Genomic DNA, 18173 nt, shown 5'->3' on the forward strand with positions numbered 1-18173 from the left:
GCACTAATGGGGGGAAAAAAGGCATACAGTTTTAGTTGAAAGATTGGTATTGTTGTCACAGCATTGCCACTTAGTTTGACCTTGAGTTGAATAACTTCTCTAGGTCTGTTTCCTCATTAGTTTATTTGTATTTTATTTTATTTTATTTTATTTATTTATTTTTTGAGACAGGGTCTCACTCTGTTGCCCAGGCTGGAGTGCAGTGGTGCGATTGCAGCTCACTGCAGTCTCAATCTACTGTGTTCAAGCAATCCTTCCACCTTAGCCTCCCAAGTAGCTGGGACCACAGGCACATGCCACCATGCCCAGCGAATTTGTTTTTATTTGTAGAAATGGGACCTCCCTCTATGTTGCCCAGCCTGGTTTTGAACTCCTGGCCTCAGGGCATGCTCCCACCTCCGCCTCCCAAAGTGCTGAGATTTACAGGCATGAGCCCCCACGCCGGCCTCATCATTTGTTTAAAAAACAAAACTACATAGCAGTCACATGCCTTTCCTATAGAGTTTTGATGATCAAGTGAGATACAGTACATTTTATAAAATGTAAACCCAATGTAGATTTTTTTTAAATTTTTTTGGTCAGAGTCTCACTCTGTCACCCAGGCTGGAGTGCAGTGGCACGATCTTGGCTCACTGCAACCTCCGCCTCCCGGGTTCAAGTGATTCTCCTGCCTCAGCCTCCCAAGTAGCTGGGATTACAGGCGCCCGCCACCATGCCTGGCAAATGTTTTTGTATTTTTAGTAGAGACGGAGTTTTACCATGTTGGCCAGGCTGGTGTCGAACTCCTGACCTCAAGTGATTCGCCCACCTCAGCCTCCCAAAATGCTAGGATTACAGGTGTGAGCCACTACACCTGGTGACATTTTTTATTTTTAGCGTATCTGACCTTTTCGGAGTCACTTCTGTGCTCCAGAATTTTAAGCTCACGGGTGAATTCCGTGGGAGTCCAAAGGAAGGTGGTTGAGTGGCAAAATGTTACAACTCTGTCATATACCTATTGGGCACCCTGAATACTTATTACAGAACGTTTACATATGCGTTGACAATGTGATTTTGTATGGTTTCCCTAAAGAGGAGGCTTTATACATGGATGGTTTTTCCTAGTATCCTTTTTCTTCCCTCTTAGCTTTTGGTCTTGTTGGCTTTTGATCATGTGTGGAAGCACTGCTTTGTTAGAGAATACCTGTATGTATATAGTGTATTATAATGATTCAGATCACTGGTTTTCTTTGTAAATCTTAGAAAGGTATAATTGATTTTTATGAAGAAGCTTTGTAATTTTATTCTCTATTAAATTATCCTAAATAAAGCCTCCTAATTTCATGTTCAGTGTATTGTATTTAAAACCAAAGATAGATTAGGACTGTTTTAAAATCTTTCAGTTTCTTTAATAGCCTACTTATAGAATTCAAAATTCTAAACTTTTAGAATTGGAAGTAGTCTTAGAGATAATTTAGTTTTTCCCCCTTAATTTTGTAGATGGAGAAAGCAAGGGTGTGTGTGTGTGTGTGTGTGTGTGTGTGTGTGTGTGTGTGTGTGTGTGTCAGTCAGTATTACATAACTGTTGAGTAGCAGAAGCAAGCTTATGCTCATAGTCTCCAATCAAATATTTTTATTGTACTCTGTCCCCAGGCTTTAAGATTGATAGGTGGTTATTATTTAATCAGTATTTGTCATTGTTCACTTGAGCACATTGATATAATCTTTATGGCCAACTAGAAATAATTTAGGTGAAACCTGAGGGGAGAAACTCTTCTGTTCTACCTCATACCAGCCAGTTTTCGCATACCTATGGCAATTTGTAAGCCTCCCTATGTACTGGGATTAAGAACATAAAATTAGTAATGAGGTGAACCTGTCAGTAGTTCCAATGTTGTTTGCTTTAATAAGCATGTGGCCATGTTAAGTTAGCAGGCTTGTAGCTGTGATTCCTTATCTACATATGATTTCTATATTTTTCAGTTGACCTAAGAAATGAAACTGAATGATATAAGGACAATGCAATGTCTGCATTAATAAGTGCCCCCTGCTCTGTTGATCCTGTTCTGGTTACCATCATTTTCTCATGTCTTGAGTTTCAATTCTTACAGCTGCTTCCTAAAATGATACACCTCACACCCTATCTTATGAATTCACTCTGGCTGTGTTTTTCTCTTGCTAATCAAATGTTCTTTCACAAATTTGCCTCACATTTTTGCTTTAACTTGCTATTTCTTTAACAGCTATAAAATTAGAAAGTATGGGGTAGGTGCTTGGTGATAGTTTTAGAGTACAGCCTTAATTGATTGGAACTTATTTAGGTTAAAACTACTTTTGTGTTTTATTTGTAGATACTTGCTGATTACTGGGATCAGGAATTTTTTAGTCACATGTCAGGTTCTTTGGGATCTATTGAGAAATGTTTCTAGGGATGAGTATGGGTTTTTGTTTTGTATTGTCAGCATGAAGAATCTGCCTGTGATGTTTCAGAGTGTTATATCTCTGGTACATTTATAATTTAAGTAAAATTTAGTATTTGCTAATTGTGTCTGTTGGCATTTGATGAGGTTAAGCATTTTATGATAATGTGTGTGACCAACGTGTGTCTGAGTTGGTGACTTAAAATATTGAGAGGAATTTTATTAACTATAGTGTTACTGTTAACCTATTGTCATGTTATGCTACCTATTTTTTATTTCAGAGTTGATTTTGTTGGTCAGCCTCCAGATAGTTCAGTTATTTGGTCAGTTTTTCCAGTATCAGTTGCAGCCTCTTCTTAGACAGAGGAGCCCAATCAACTGTTCCATCCTCATTGGACTTACGGTAACAGCTACGCTGTTATTTTACTCAGTAATCTGGGACCAAACTTAAAAGATGTCCAGAAGGATAAAGGAAGACATAGAAGCAGAGTGTAAAATATATGCAGCAGAGTGCTAGAAATCAGTCTCTAAAAAGCCATTCCTTTACATGTGCATGCATGCATGCAAGCCCCTGCATTCACTTGTTCTTATTCATTAAAGTGGCTCATTGCTAGGGGGTACCTTGAACTGAGCTCCTTGCCTTTGGAAGGAAACCTATATCCTAGGGTTAGAGTAAGTGAAATACAAAGCAAGGAAAAGTTAGACTAAAAAAAGATAGTTGGGGGAAAAAGTAAAGTCAGTACAATAGAAATCATTCTTCCTTGTATAGCTTATAGCCATCTCTCTAAATATATCTTCCTAAGAATCCTTATTAACTATCTCTGTCCTGTAACCTTTTTCCTGCTTTCCATTGATCAATAACAGAATGGTCTTATGGCAGCAAATGTAAGAGATACTGTGCTAGAAGCATAGGATTTTGGAAATTAAGCCTCCAAATATAATTGACAGGCCTAATAAGGAAATGTGATAATTATTACTTTGACATAAAAAAGGATTAGGAGAGTGAGGTAGAAATGAATTCAGAAAGACAGAAATATTAACAAATTACTAGTATTCTTTTTTCTTTTCTCTTCTTTTCTCTTTTCTTTTCTTTTTTTTCTGAGACAGGATCTCAGTCTGTCACCCAGGCTGGAGTGTAGTGGCACAATCACGGCCCACTGAAGTCTCAACCTCCCGGGGCTCTAGTGATCCTTCTACCTCAGCCTCCCGAGTAGCTTGGACTACAGGCTTGAAGGCTTGAACCACTATGCCTGGCTAATTTTTTGTATTTTTTTTTGTAGAGATGAGGTCTCACTGTGTTGCCCAGGCTGGTCTCGAACCCCTAGGCTCAAGCAATCCTCCTGCCTTGGCCTCCCAGAGTGCTGGGGTTATAGGTGTGAGCCACGGAGCCTGGTGTAAAGTTTCTGTAGGATTCATTTTCATAGCACTGTACTAGTCACAAGTGTTCTTAGGGGTGTAGGGATTTCTACTCTCCTGTATAGTCACTGCTTTGGGTTCAGTAAAGAAAAATAATAGTGGTTTTAATGATGTTCTTACAGCTTTTTGATGGAACGAAAGAATAATGCAACATAGACCTAATGCATGGTGATACCATTGATTCTGAGGCTTGTCTAGCATGGAGCCTGGCAAACATTGTATTTTTGAGCTATCATGATACAAACATACTCTTATATTTCCATTGAAATTAAGCAGTTGATGTTAACATGTTTTGAGTTTATTATATATACTTTTATTTTGGAAAATAACTAGTGGATTTAAGGCAGTTCTGATAAAGTTACACTTAAACAGTGATACATAGATTGCCAGATAAATTTTGGAAGGGCTTTGATTAATTAGGCTTCAGGGAAATTGTGAATAAAAACATAAATCTTGCAATAGGGTAGGGGAAGGAAAATAATCCCACTCCTGAAGTGATGAAATGAAGAGTGGCTAGAGAGGAGAAAAGAACCAGGACAGGTGATATATTAGCAACTGTCAGTGTGAATAATCCAGGGTATGACATTTCTAATTTAGCCTCACATTTAAGGTCATTTCTGATTCAACCTCAAATGATCCTTCTAGCCTACTGCTCCCCTAAATATTAATATATTCTTTGTGCCAGTCAGAGTGTATTAACGTTTCCCTGAAAACATCTTAAGCATTTTTTTTTTTTTTTACCTATGTGACTTTTGCCTTCTTCCATCTCCACCTTTTAAAATCTTACCTACCTGTCTCTTACTTCATCAAATGTTTCTAACTATTTAGAAACAACTTCTAAATTTCCTAATATATGTATATCTGTGTTGTGTATGTATGTGTTATAACTAAATTAGAGCTAAAATATTCTTTTATTAGTATGAAAATTTATGGAATTAGTTGATTTATCCCTTCATATATCTCTGTGAGAAATCTCCGGTTCAGCTTAGCCTCAGAGAACTTAAAGTTTTATTTATTTTATTTTATTTTATTTATGTATTTATTTATTTATTTGAGACGGAGTCTCACTCTGTTGCCAGGCTGGAGTGCAGTTGCACAATCATGGCTCACTGCAGCCTCTGCCTCCTGGATTCAAGCTATTCTTCTGCCTCAGCCTCCCGAGTAGCTGGGACTACAGGCACGCGCCACCACGCCCAGCTAATTTTTGTATTTTTAGTAGAGATGAGGTTTTACCATGTTGGCCAGGATGGTCTCTATTTCCTGACCTCATGATCCACCCACCTTGGCCTCCCAAAGTGCTGGGATTACAGGTATGAGCCACCATGCCCAGCCAACTTAAGGTTTTATTATGTGTCTTTCCAAATGTACTGGAACTGTGCTAAGAATATTAATACTATTATTTTTACTATGGTTTTAGAGGAGGCTTTAAAAATGACTTTGTAGAAGTCTTACTAAAAATGACCATTGTGAAATATATTCAGCACATGTATATGTTTTTTGTAGGTAGTGTTATTGAGGTTTTAGCTTTATATCATTTTCTTTTTAAAATGGTTAACAGTGGCAAACATTAAATGAAAAATACCTTTAAACTGAAAATCTATAGAAACTATTTTGATGATATAAAAACTATATTTTTCAGATTTTAAGAAAAATGCCAGTGGTACTATGCAGAGCAATGTGCATTTCTTTTGTTTCATTAGAGAATATGCTTTAAGTATTTGAAAACTGTAAACCTTTCCAGGGAATTGTATCATAAAAGTATTTATGGTTTCTGGTAGCTATTTCTCATGTTCTAAAATTCCGTCAGTCAGAATTCTGAGGTTACGGAAGTTGAATGTGTTAATGATTTAGTCTAGTTTGTGCCATAGAGATCATGTTCTGGCCACCTGCATTTTGGTGAAATATGAATGCAGTAAGCTGATGACCAAAATTAGAATGTAGTCTGAGTGTTACCTATTTTCTCTACCCTCCCACTCCCTCAACTCCAACTCTAAACTCTTAACTCCAAATCCACCTTCCCTTCTACTTCCTTCTCCCCCTCCCCCAGTGTTTTTATTTCTTATTTATTTACTTATTTGTTTTTCTTGGGATGGAGAAACCTGAAGACGCACACAGGAGAGGAACATGGAAAAGTTTAGAAAAGGAAATGAACTTACATGTTTGAATAATGTGTTTTGTGTTAGAAGAACTGATCAGTAAAGAAGTCCCATCAATTAACTGTAAATGTGATGGCACCAGTAAACATCTATTAAATTTAAACCCTTTGCTGTATTATTTTAGGATATTAAACGTAGAAGAGAAATATAGGCCTCAAGGAATACACTTGGAAAAACTGGAGACAGCACACTGATAGGTAGTGAATGAAATGATTTGATTGTAAAGTAGACCTAACTGCTGGTTTACACTAAGCAGAAATTGTGGTTGACCAGTTTGGGTGGTGTGTCTTGACGATAATAATGGGTTTAGAGGGGAGCAGATGAATCAAAATATTATAGATCAGGAGAATTAGTAAGGAAAAGCAGTGAAGTCAAGAGAACCAGTATTTAAGAATTCCTGAGATAAGCCAGTTTATAGCTGAGGAGGAGCAATAGTAGGGGCATAAGAAGAAATGGAGTTGAATAGGTACTGCTCACCCATCTTAAGTGCAACATGGAGATTTTATTTATAGTATCATAATTGTTAGGCAATCACAGGAGCCACACGTTTGAGGGAATATGTACAAGCCAGAGCAGAGCAAGGAAAGTCCTTAGGGAGACTATTTCAGTAATCTAGTAATGAGATACAGAAGCAGAAGATTGGGTCTATAAGGTTTTCAATTAGAGATAAACTTAGAAAGAACAACGAGGAGAACTTTGATTTTATATATATAGGTTGCACCTTGTCCTGGGCACTTAATAGTCCCTAAGGAGTAAACGTAGACGACTACTGTTATTTGGAACATGTGTTTTTGCTTATAGATTAATAGTGTTTTTTTTACCCCAGTTTGTTAACAGACATAGAGAACATGTTAAACCCATGTTTCTTTGTGCCCGTGTGACATTGTGAACTAAGTGGAAAAGATGTCTGTGCTAAAGGCACCCATGGAGTAAAACATATCCACAAATACTATGTTTAGGGAAAAGGCTAGAAATAGAAACTGAGAGTAGGAAATATTGCACCTGAGGGGCTGTTACTGTACTGTGTTCCTTCTCCTTCTCTTCCTGACATAACCCTTTGTTACGCCTTTTTCCTTTCCTGAATTATTTATTATTTATTTCTTCTTTTCCACTTTCATTCTTTTTCTTTCATATCTTTGACTCAGGCCTGCCTGGGTTTTTTATTGGCATGTGTGCACATTGCTTAGTTCTGACCCATTCCATTAGAGAGTTTTCTGGTCCTATAAGGTTAAGAAGCATTATCCATAATTTTATTATTATAAAATATAACATACTTACAGAAAAATGCGTAAATCATCATTGTATCTCTTAACATGTTGTTATAAAATAAACATTCATGTAATCACCACCTCCATCAAGAAATAAAACACTGCTATCTCCCCAGAAGCTTCTAAAAGCCTTTGTATACCCTTTCCCAGTCACACCATATGTTTTAATTGGCACCATTTATTGCTGCAGTTGTCCTCGTCCTAACCCTTTCGATGCCTTTTCCAAACATGTGACTTGCCCCAACCCCTAAGTGTACATTGATTAAGTAGGAAGCTGCCTTTAAATGAGAATGGTAATTTACCACAGTTTTTGCCTGTCAGTCCTTTAACTCTCCTCTCCTGCCTCAAAGCCTATATACATCAGATAATAACACACATACCCCACCTACTTAAAAAGCCACCTAACAGATGCATACCCAGCTCCCCTTCAGAAGAAAGTTAAGTACTGTTATAATCAGGGTAAAGGTGTCTGATGCCAGACCTGTGTTCCACCCCTCACTGCCATCTGCAATAAACACTACCTTTTAGGACTCTTAATTTTATAGTAAAAGTGTACATAACCATTCACATCTTTTTTGGGAAGTAAATAATGTATGAATTGATGAAAGTAAAGTTACTAAATACATGAAGTATTATTTTGCTCTATTTTGTGGCTATGATGTTTTGAACTATTTTATACAAAAGATCGTTTTTGTTTTGAAAGCATCTAAGATTCTAAATAGCCACTTTAAGGTCTGTAGGGGTAGAGATAATTGATTAAAAGTTTTGCAAAGAATATGTTAGCTTGTGCTTGGAAGAAGCTTTAAATCATGTAGAGGAACCTAAAATGATACTGAATATACTGTTATATCTGATATAACCTTCAAAATTCAAAGTAGACATTTTTCTTTGTCATTACTTTAATATTTATTTTCGAGTAGGTAATACAGTCATGATCAAATTAAACAATATAATAATGTATTCAATGAAAAGTGTTTCTTTCCCCAACCCCTGAACTTGTTCTATTGGTGATCAAAACCTTTTATAAAAGATACAACGTGAATTTGGGGCAAAGATGAACCGATAGACGAAGAAAAGTGGAATGGAATAGAGAAGTAGACCTACACAAATATGGATATTTGATTTAGGACAAAGTAGCAACATAGAGTTTTGGAGTAAGGATGGTCATTTCTACAAATGGTGCAGGTACTATTGGATATCAGTTTGGAAAATATGAAGACTGTCTCTTAACCGCACATAGTATAAAAGATAAGGTACAGATGGTTTGTAAGCCTAAATATGAAAGACAAAAATGTAAACTTTTAGAAAGAAGACTTATTTTTATAGAGTAGACCAGAAACAAGATTAATCCCATATCCTTAAAAACTTTCCTGTCTGCCCCACCCTGTTTTCCCCTAGGAAATTTCAGAAACAATGAAATCAGTTATTTCTACTGATAATTTGATTAAACCATGAAATACTGTCTGTTTGAATAATTTAGAATAAATTCAACATATCTTCCTTCCCCTTTATATCAAATTAGATTATATACATTTAATTATATAAAAGGTCCATATGCCCCTTTTCAATTTTACTTTTTTAGTATTTATTAACATCATTTTTACAAAACCAACATTTCCTTTAAAACAATATTGCATAAAACAGAAGTTTCAATGTACTACCAAGCAAGAATTCATGCACGTGTTAAAAAGTTAAGATATCTTATGTCTATATTCTTTCAGGGCAATTAAAGCATTTCAGGAGGTGCTTTATGTTGATCCCAGCTTTTGTCGAGCCAAGGAAATTCATTTACGACTTGGGCTTATGTTCAAAGTGAACACAGACTATGAGTCTAGTTTAAAGGTAGGTTGTTGGGTTTTTTCAAGATACAATGTTTAATTTTGTGGTTTTTTTGTTTTTGTTTTTCTTAAATATTAGAGCATTGAGAAATGTTGGAATTTATATTGGCACTTTAAAAGAAAATTTGAAAATTCAGGTGACAGAACTGTTTATCAACTGTGAAGTAGAGTTTCAAGGTACAAAGTAGTTATGCTAAGACTTCCATGGTAACATTATACAATTACACTTTTAAAAAAAGTAGTTTTAACTAAGATCTGTCATCGGAAAGGGTGAAGGTTTCAATCTGTTTGGATATGTAAATAACTCCTCTAGAAATGATTTGCCACTGTAGAGTTCAGAACCAGCTGAATGCTTCTGAATGGATGTTTATCTGTGACCCAATCATTGACCATCTGTTTCCATGGGTCTCAGTACTTCTACCAGCAGAAGCACATCTTACATTTAAATTAGAAAAAAGAGTGTTCTCTGCAAGGCATTTGGACTGTTGGTTTGTGAGCATAAACATTGTGGGAAAAGATGATATGTTGTTGATTAACTTCGTATCCATGGAAATGTGATATTTCTCCAGTTTTTAATTTTTCATTGAGTTTTTTTATGCTATCTGAACCATCAATTTAGGTCTTGCTGGGCTTTTTCTGAAAATAGTGCTTTCCTGCCCGACAGAGGAATTATGTTTTGAAAGGAGTAGCAGTTCTAGGAAAAAGTTTAAGTTTTTGTGAATTTATGATTATTGTTTATAATGGTGGTTGTATTCTGAATCTCCGTTGCAGACTATCTTGATTCTAAAGGAGGAGTGGTTGGGGAGATAAAGAATGACATTCAAGTAGATTGTAATTTGAGCTCACTAATAAGGAACTACTGAAGGTTAAAAATAAAAAAAACTACTCAAGAGTGTCTAATTGTTATAGATTTTTAAAGTAGAAAACTATGCAAGTACTGTTTCTACCTTACATGAGTTAAAAGAACAATGCTGATGATGTTAAAGAGAGAGGGAGATACAACCAAAAACACTAAAAACAGTAGATCGCGAAGAATTTAGATCACACAGTGGTTGAAGGTAAGTGCAGTCGAGGAATAGGTTCCAGGGTAAGTGCAAGTAGTGTGGAGAATGAGGGATGCCTGGAAGTTACCACTTTTCGTCAATCTTAGAGTAGTAGCATTTCTGACACCATACTGTGGGACGTCAGTGGATATGAACTGGAAAATAAGTTTGTAAAGCTGCCTCACATTTTTTTGCAGTTTCTATTAGCTATCAAAGACTCTTAAAATGTCTTATAATACAGAATAAACATTTAAGCATTTCACATGCTTATTATGTTGCAGAAGTGTTTTTGGTAGCAGTTTGGTAAATGTTGCTTAGGAAATACATTTGAAGGGAAAAGCAATCAGATGTGTCCCAAATTATGGAATGCGACTATCTGTGTATCAGTACAGTGATACCTTAAGTAATTCTAAAGATGCAAAATTCCATTTAAATGAAGGTGGCGATGTTTAAAATCTCCTTTAATCAAGGGAAACAGTGTTTCATGGCCGATTGAAAGTGTTCTACTTAAGCTCAGTGGGAACATTCCTGCATACCACTTTTATTTGTTCAGGTAGAAAGTCTAAAAAGTCAAGTCATGGTGATCTTAGCAAAATTGCCTTAAGTGAGGGCAGCCTTCTTTTGGGGGACTTTTACCTTTAACGAGTCCATGATATTTCTTGTCCCTAGAGTGTGAAGGTTTCATTTGATTTTTATCTTATCCTGATGTTGGCTTTTTCAGCCCTCTCTCTAGTATTATCTATTTTAAGAAGAATTTGGGCATGAACATTTTTAGTCAAAGAGGAGGAGGTATTTTAGTTTATTACTAAAGTGCTTAGCATTCAGAATGAGTGAAGGTAGGAATAGAAGGAATGATATCCCCCTTTAGGTGGTTTTCCATTTTTCTAATACGTCACCTTCATCTGGATAAATGTGGAACCTCTGATGGCTTTTCCACAACATTAAGCTGTTTTCTAGGACAGTGTGTTGGTATAGATGCTTTTTAGGCTGTAACCTCAGGAACTCCAACTCAAATTGGTTAAAATAATAAAAAATATGCTCCTATGTGAAGTCTAGCCTTCAGGATTGGTTGATTCAGCTGATCTAAGGTTTCATCAAGGATTCATTTTCTTCTCAGTTCTGTATTGGCTTTTTCTAAAGGCTGGTTGCTATGTTTGCTTAGTGTAATTTAGCTGGCATATAAGTGCATAGTAAATGATGATGATCATTTCATGTAGGAGAAAGATCCTCATTGCCTGTTGATCTCTTCAAAAATAATTCACCTTGCATCTTATTGGCCAGAAATAGGCCACATGGCCATTCCTAATTGATTTCTTATCAAAGGAGATGTGGTTGCTCTTAGACCAGTTATGCCCAGTCTTTGAGCAGTGTTCAAATCTGTAAGTAGTTGTTATCCAGTGGAGGGATAGGGTGGGTAAAAAGGATATTTTGGTATGGGGAGTGGTGTGAACAGTCTGTGCGTTACAGATCAGATCTTCTCTATCCCATTTCCTTTCCCCCTGCCCAAGTATGTATAATACTTTTTGGTTGGTAAACTATTTAAATAAAATACAGCGTATTTTCATAATAGATTCCCTTTTTTTCACCCACACATGAAATGAATTGTAGGGCCTCCTGTTGTGTTTCTGTCACTGGTGATAACTTTCTCACAAAATGTGTCTCTGAAATTCTGTGTTGGTGCTGTGTAAACAGCTCTCAGAGCAAACCAGCTTGGTTTTCAAAACTTTGACCCTACCACATATCTTTGTGACCTTGAGTAAGATTTCTGACTCTTGATTTTCTCTGTGTCTGAAGAACTAGAATAATTATAGCCACCCACATGATAGATATAAAGATGAATATATGTGTGTGTTTGTTTTTATATGTGTGTAGTTTTATATCACTAGTTTTGGGGGAACAGGTGGTGTTTGGTTGCATGGAAAAGTTCTTTAGTGGTGATTTCTGTGATTTTGGTGCACCCATCACCTGAGCAGTGTATACTGTACCCAATGTGTAGTCTTTTATCCCTCACTCCCTTGCCCCTCTTCCCCCTGAGTCCCCAAAGTCCATTATCTCATTCTTACGCCTTTGCATCCTCATAGTTTAGCTCCCACTTCTAAGTGAGAACATGTGATGTTTGGTTTTCCATTCCTGAGTTACTTCACTTAGAATAATGGTCTCCAACTCCATTCAGGTTGCTGCGAATGCCATTATTTCCTTCCTTTTTTTGCTAAGTAGTATTCCATGATGTATATACCACATTTTCTTTATCTACTCATTGGTTGATGGGCATTTAGGCTGGTTCCATATTTTTGCAATTGCAAATTGTGCTGCTGTAAACATGTGTGTGCAAGTGTCTTTTTTATATAATGACTTCTTTTCCTCTGGATAGATAACCAGTAGTGGGATTGCTGAGTCAAATGGTGGTTCTGCTTTTAGTTCTTTAAGGAACCGCCACACTGTTTTCCATATGGTTGTACTAGTTTACATTCCCACCAGCAGTATAAAAGTGTTCCCTTTTCACCACATCCATGCCAACATCTGTTATTTCTTGATTTTTAAATCATGGCCATCCTTGCAGGAGTAAGGTGGTATCGCATTGTGGTTTTGATTTGCATTTCTCTGATCATTAGGGCTGTTGAGCATGTTTTCCTATGTATGTTGGCCATTTGTTTATCTTCTTTTGAGAATTTTCAATTCATGTCCTTTGCCCACTTTTTGATGGGATTATTTGTTTTTTTTCTTGCTGATTTGTTTGAGTTCCTTGTAGATTCTGGATATTAGTCCTTTGTTGGATGCCTAGTTTGCGAACATTTTTTCCCACTCTATTGGTTGTCTGATTGCTGATTATTTCTTTTCCTGTGCAGAAGCTCTTTAGTTTAATTAGGTCCCATCTACTTATCTTTGTTTTTGTTGCATTTGCTTTTCGATTCTTGGTGATGAACTCTTTGCCTAATGTCTAGAAGAGTTTTTCTAATGTTATCTTCTAGAATTTATATCTTACAAATAAATAGTTTCAGCCCTTTTTTAGCCTCAGTTATCTATCATGTAAAACAACCATAATTGGGGGCCAGCATAGATACTGTTGGAGAAATAAATGTTCTTGTCTTAGAACTTAATCCTTGTATTTTTGTCCCTCTGCCCATCCTCAGAAATGTGAAGCTAATGCTCAGCAAACTTTATAATCATATGGCGTTATTTTTACATTAAATTGACCAATAAAGATTTTATGTGTTTAGTGAGCAGTGGAGATACCAATTCTTAATTTGTGAACTAGTTTAATATTATCTGAACCAGAGTCCATTTCAGGGTGACAGGTATTCTGTTGTTTTTCTTCTCTGCTTCAGCTAATATCCCCCAAGGTGGGTTTGGTTGCCTAGTTAATGCCATACAGTTAATTCAGGATTTTTTTTTTTTTTTTTTTTTTGAGATGGAGTCTCACTCTGTTGCCCAGGCTGGAGTACTGTGGTGTGATCTCGGCTCACTGCAACCTCCGCCTCCCAGTTTCAAGCAATTCTTCTGTCTCAGCCTCCTGAGTAGCTGGGACTACTGGCATGCACCACCACGCCTGGCTAATTTTTGTATTTTTAGTAGAGACAGCGTTTCACCATATTGGTCAAGCTGGTCTCAAACTTCTGACCTCAGGTGATCCATCTGCCTCAGCCTCCCAAAGTGCTGGGATTACAGGTGCAAGCCACCATGCCCAGCCTAATTTAGGACTTTTATTTCATTATCCTTTAATGATATTAATGACAGTTACTTATTTTCAGTATATATTTGAAGCAGTGTGCTACCATTACTTCAACAAAAGGATATTACTGTTGACAAATAGTTTTATATAATGCCCCTAATTTTCACATCCTGGCAGACTATTAAAATTATTTCCTTCATGTGAAGAATAAGATACAATGACACCCTTATTCTTCAGTCAGTTGATGCCTGTACATCTATTTAGTGAAGCTTATATAGGAATTTTCCCTAATGTTTACATATTTAAATATTCCTAAAATATGTCAACTTAGAACTCTTTTGGGATTTTAAAGGTAGGTAACTAAAAAGGGTGCCTTTTTTATGGAAACCTGTAGATCATTGGCTGAGATGCCAGTATAAGTCTCCTTTTATAATTTGGTATTTGAATATGATAGGTGCTGATTGAAGGGGTTAATGTGAAAGGGATAGGAAGATGAGAATTATGGAAACAGTAAATGTTTCAAAGGAAATGGGTTGAACTCAAATGAGACTTGTGTGTTAGCTTGCCATTTTACTGGATGTTGGTGTTTCTTGAATGGGTAGATAAATAAAATGGAAGAGGCTATAAAATGAGAAAATGCCTACTTATAGAACAGGCTGGAAAATTTGAAGAAAAGAAAAAAAGCTGGTTTTATTCATCATCACTTAACAGAATTTTTTTCTATACAAACTGACACTGCAGTTGTTTTTTTCCAGATGGCTCAGTTCACCAGTTCATTCAGTATGCTTGCCATCTTATTATACTCGACATGAAACTTCTGAGTGAAGTAGCAGTTCCACTGTCTTTGTACCATACTCTTCTTTAGGAACTGCTTCATTTCCAGGTGTCTCATTTGATCTTCTACCCTGTATAAACTCAGGAATTTTATTGTAATATTTTGGATGCCAAGATATTTAGGCAGAAGGAATACATGAAGACATGATCATGTATATGTACCTCCTTTTAGAAACCACTTTTGAAATCTGAAATGCCTCCTGTCTTTTATTATTTTATTCATGTAGAGTGCACAGATCATTTGTTTCATACAATTAAAATATTGTGGGCCGGGCGCAGTGGCTCACGCCTGTAATCCCAGCACTTTGGGAGGCCAAGCGGGTGGGTCCCCTGAGGTCAGGAGTTCGTGAACAGCCTGGCCAATACGGAGAAATCCCATCTCTACTAAAAAAAAAAAAAAAATTAGCTGGGCTTGGTGGCGTGCCTGTAGTCCCAGCTACTCAGGAGGCTGAGACAGGAGAACTGCTTGAACCTGGGAGGTGGAGATTGCAGTGAGCCGAGATCGCACCATTGCACTCCAGCCTGGGCAACAATAGCGAAACTCCGTCTCAAAAAAAAAAAAAAAAAAAAAAGATACTGTGAACTTTCTCTATTTTAGAAATACTTACTGAGTTTGAATGCTAGCTATTAAATTAATTTTATCCATGCCTTATGTTTCTAGAATATTTGTAATGTTTCTTCATTGACATTTTAATAGTATATTTTTGTTAGTTCAGTAGTCTGAAGATAATGAAAGTTTAGGGCTGGGCACCATGGCTCATGCCTGTAAACCCAGCACCCGGCACTTTGGGAGGCTGAGGCGGGTGGATCACCTGAGGTCAGAAGTTCGAGAGCATCTTGGGCAACACAGTGAGACACACACACACACACACACACACGCATTTGTTAGTTCAGTAGTCTGAAGATAATGAAAGTTTAGGGCTGGGCTCAGTAGCTTATGCCTGTAATCCTAGCACTTTGGGAAGCTGAGGCGGGTGAATCACCTGACGTTAGAAGTTCGAGAGCAACCTGGGCAACATAGACACACATACACACACACACACACACACACACACAACATAGTGTGAGACACAAACACACACACCCTCCCGTCTCTTAAAGAAAAAAGTTGTTATTATTCTCCATACTTGCTCTGCCCTATTTCCTTTATGATGCTCAATAGCTCTCACCTCTTTCAACTGGCATCTTGAAAATTTTAATCTTGAGTGGTTTGATTTGAGAGAAAGAATGGAGGAAGGCATCTCACTCATATGACTCAGTTTTCTTAGGGGATTAGAAAAGTCCTATCTCCTCCCCACCCCTAACAGCTTGGAATAATTGGTGGTAGTTATAAAACTATAAGATTTGGTGTTTATCCTGAGATTTGGCTTAGAACATGGGACCGGGAAGGGAAAGAAATTCTTCGAGAAAGGATCTACAGAGTATTGGCATATCATGGAATCTGCATTTGTAGAATCTTCATAGGAATTGGTTGGGACGTAAAAATGGTGAGGCCTAATTGTTATTTTTTGGTACTTTTTTTTTTTTTTGAGACAAAGTTTCACTCTTGTTGCCCAGGCTGGAGTGCAGTGGCACGATCTAGGCTCACTGCAACCTCTGCCTCCCAGGTTCAGGTGATTCTCCTGTCTCAGCCTCCTGAGTAGCTGGGATTACAGGTGCATGCCACCACGCCTGGCTAATTTTTGTATTTTTTAGTAGAGACGGGGTTTCATCGTATTGGTCAGGCTGCTCTCGAACTCCTGATATCAGGCGATCCGCCTGCCTTGGCCTCCCAAAGTGCTGGTTGGCCCCCCAAAGTGCTGGGATACAGGCATGAGCCACCACGCCCGGCCTGTACTTTTTATTTAATGGATTTCCTCCTAGAGTAACAGCAACACCACACAGCAACAGCAAACTAAGTTTAGGGCCAGATCCACAAATTAACGTCATTTTTCATTGCTACCATATTTAACATTTAAAATGCTTCACTGAGGCAATTCTTAATACATATTGTTTTTGGATAAACCACCAGGCAGATACCAAAAAATATTAGCACACTATTCTGGTCATCTTAAGCAAAGAAGAACATTCTTTTTTAGTATTAGTTACACTGTGTATTTCTTCCTTCGGTATAACTGTTGGTTCTTTATACATAAAATTCATATGGTCAGATTTTGCTTGGCTTTTTATGGATAGCAGTAGATTGGATTATGATTGAGGAAACTGCAAGCCAGTTTATTTTCTTTGATTTAAATCTTCCTTTTCCTTTCAGTCATTGACAGTAGAACTCAGTTTCACCTGAGTGTAACATCACTGTTCCTTTTGGCAGAGGATGGTCATTGCTGTTTATTTTGTTTTCTATTTTTTCTCACTTGTAGAAAAAAATCATCCTTTCCCTGTTCTTTTTTCTCTTTCTACTTCTCATCAGCTTGTACTTTACTAATTTCCTATATAATAGTTTCTGATATGAGGCAACCTCCTAATTTATTTATCTGGCCACTTAATAATGCTTTCTCTATTTCACTCTGCCTGCCCAACTTTGGTTTTCTGTTTGATATTATTTCTGCCCTGAGTTCTATAACGTGCCTTAAAGTGTGAATTAGTAAAAGTGGCCGAAATACTTCAATACCTGCAAAATGCATGTTTGAAAAGTACATGGCTGCTCATATATGTGCAGTAACACCATTCTTTCTCTTTGAAACTGAGGAGTTAGGGTGATTCCAGGTTCCCTGTATTACAGTTTTCTCTCTTCTAGTATATTTTAACTACAGAAGTCATTTCTAAAGTGATTTCTGGTGCTAACTTATAACAACTTAAGGGCCTTATAGATATTTGGTCTTCAAAGGCAGCTTTATGAAGCAGTCACTGTATTGTTACATTTAAAAAAAGGTTGTTTGGCCGGGTGCAGTGACTCATGCCTGTAATCCCAGCACTTTGGGAGGCCGAGGCGGGTGGATCGCCTGAGGTCAGGAGTTTGAGACTTCCTTGGCCAACATGATGAAACCCCATCTCTACTAAAAATACGAAAAATAAGCCGGCATGGTGGCGGGTGTCTGTAATCCCAGCTACTCAGGAGGCTGAGGCAGGAGAATGCATGACCTGGGAGGCGGAGGTTGAAGTGAGCAGAGATCGAGCCATTGCCCTCAGCCTGGGCAACAAGAGCAAAACCCCATCTAATAAATAAATACATACATACATACATACATACATACAAAATTTAGTCGAGGGTGCTGGCGTGTGCCAGTAATTCCAGCTACTCTGGAGGCGGAGGCACAAGAATCGCTTGAATTCAGGGGAGGTGGAGGTTGCAGTGAGCCGAGATTGCACCACTGCACTCCAGCCTGGGTGACAGAGTGAGATTGTCTCCAAAAAAAAAAAAAAGTTATGTTTTAAAAGGATATTCTACAGCACAAATTTTTGCAGTATCCCCCTTTATAAAATATCATGTTCACCTTGTATTAGTTATTTGTGTACATATCAGTCTCAAATATGAATACAAATTGCTCACTAGATAGAAATACCTTGGAAATTAAGTTGGCTCATATTCTGATCATTTTGTGTACCTAGGTT

General features: G+C 37.3%; 1 protein-coding gene across 7 annotated transcripts in view; it reads left to right on the top strand.

Moving 5' to 3' along the window:
- Positions 1 to 8940: 8940 nt before the first annotated feature.
- Positions 8941 to 18173, top strand: part of KDM6A (lysine demethylase 6A) — an 89838-nt gene continuing 80605 nt past the window's right edge. For 4 of the 7 annotated variants that reach the window (XM_058441842.1, XM_032756763.2, XM_058441843.1 and 1 more), the window contains exon 1: positions 8941 to 9081. In XM_058441842.1, the coding sequence (XP_058297825.1) occupies positions 9043 to 9081 (39 nt within the window). In that variant the 5' untranslated portion in view covers positions 8941 to 9042. The remainder of the gene's footprint in view (positions 9082 to 18173) is intronic. The other 3 variants (XM_032756767.2, XM_032756769.2, XM_032756766.2) reach the window with 2 other exon arrangements.

This window comes from Hylobates moloch, unplaced genomic scaffold (assembly GCF_009828535.3).
Source record: "Hylobates moloch isolate HMO894 unplaced genomic scaffold, HMol_V3 SCAFFOLD_7, whole genome shotgun sequence".
NCBI lineage: Eukaryota > Metazoa > Chordata > Mammalia > Primates > Hylobatidae > Hylobates > Hylobates moloch.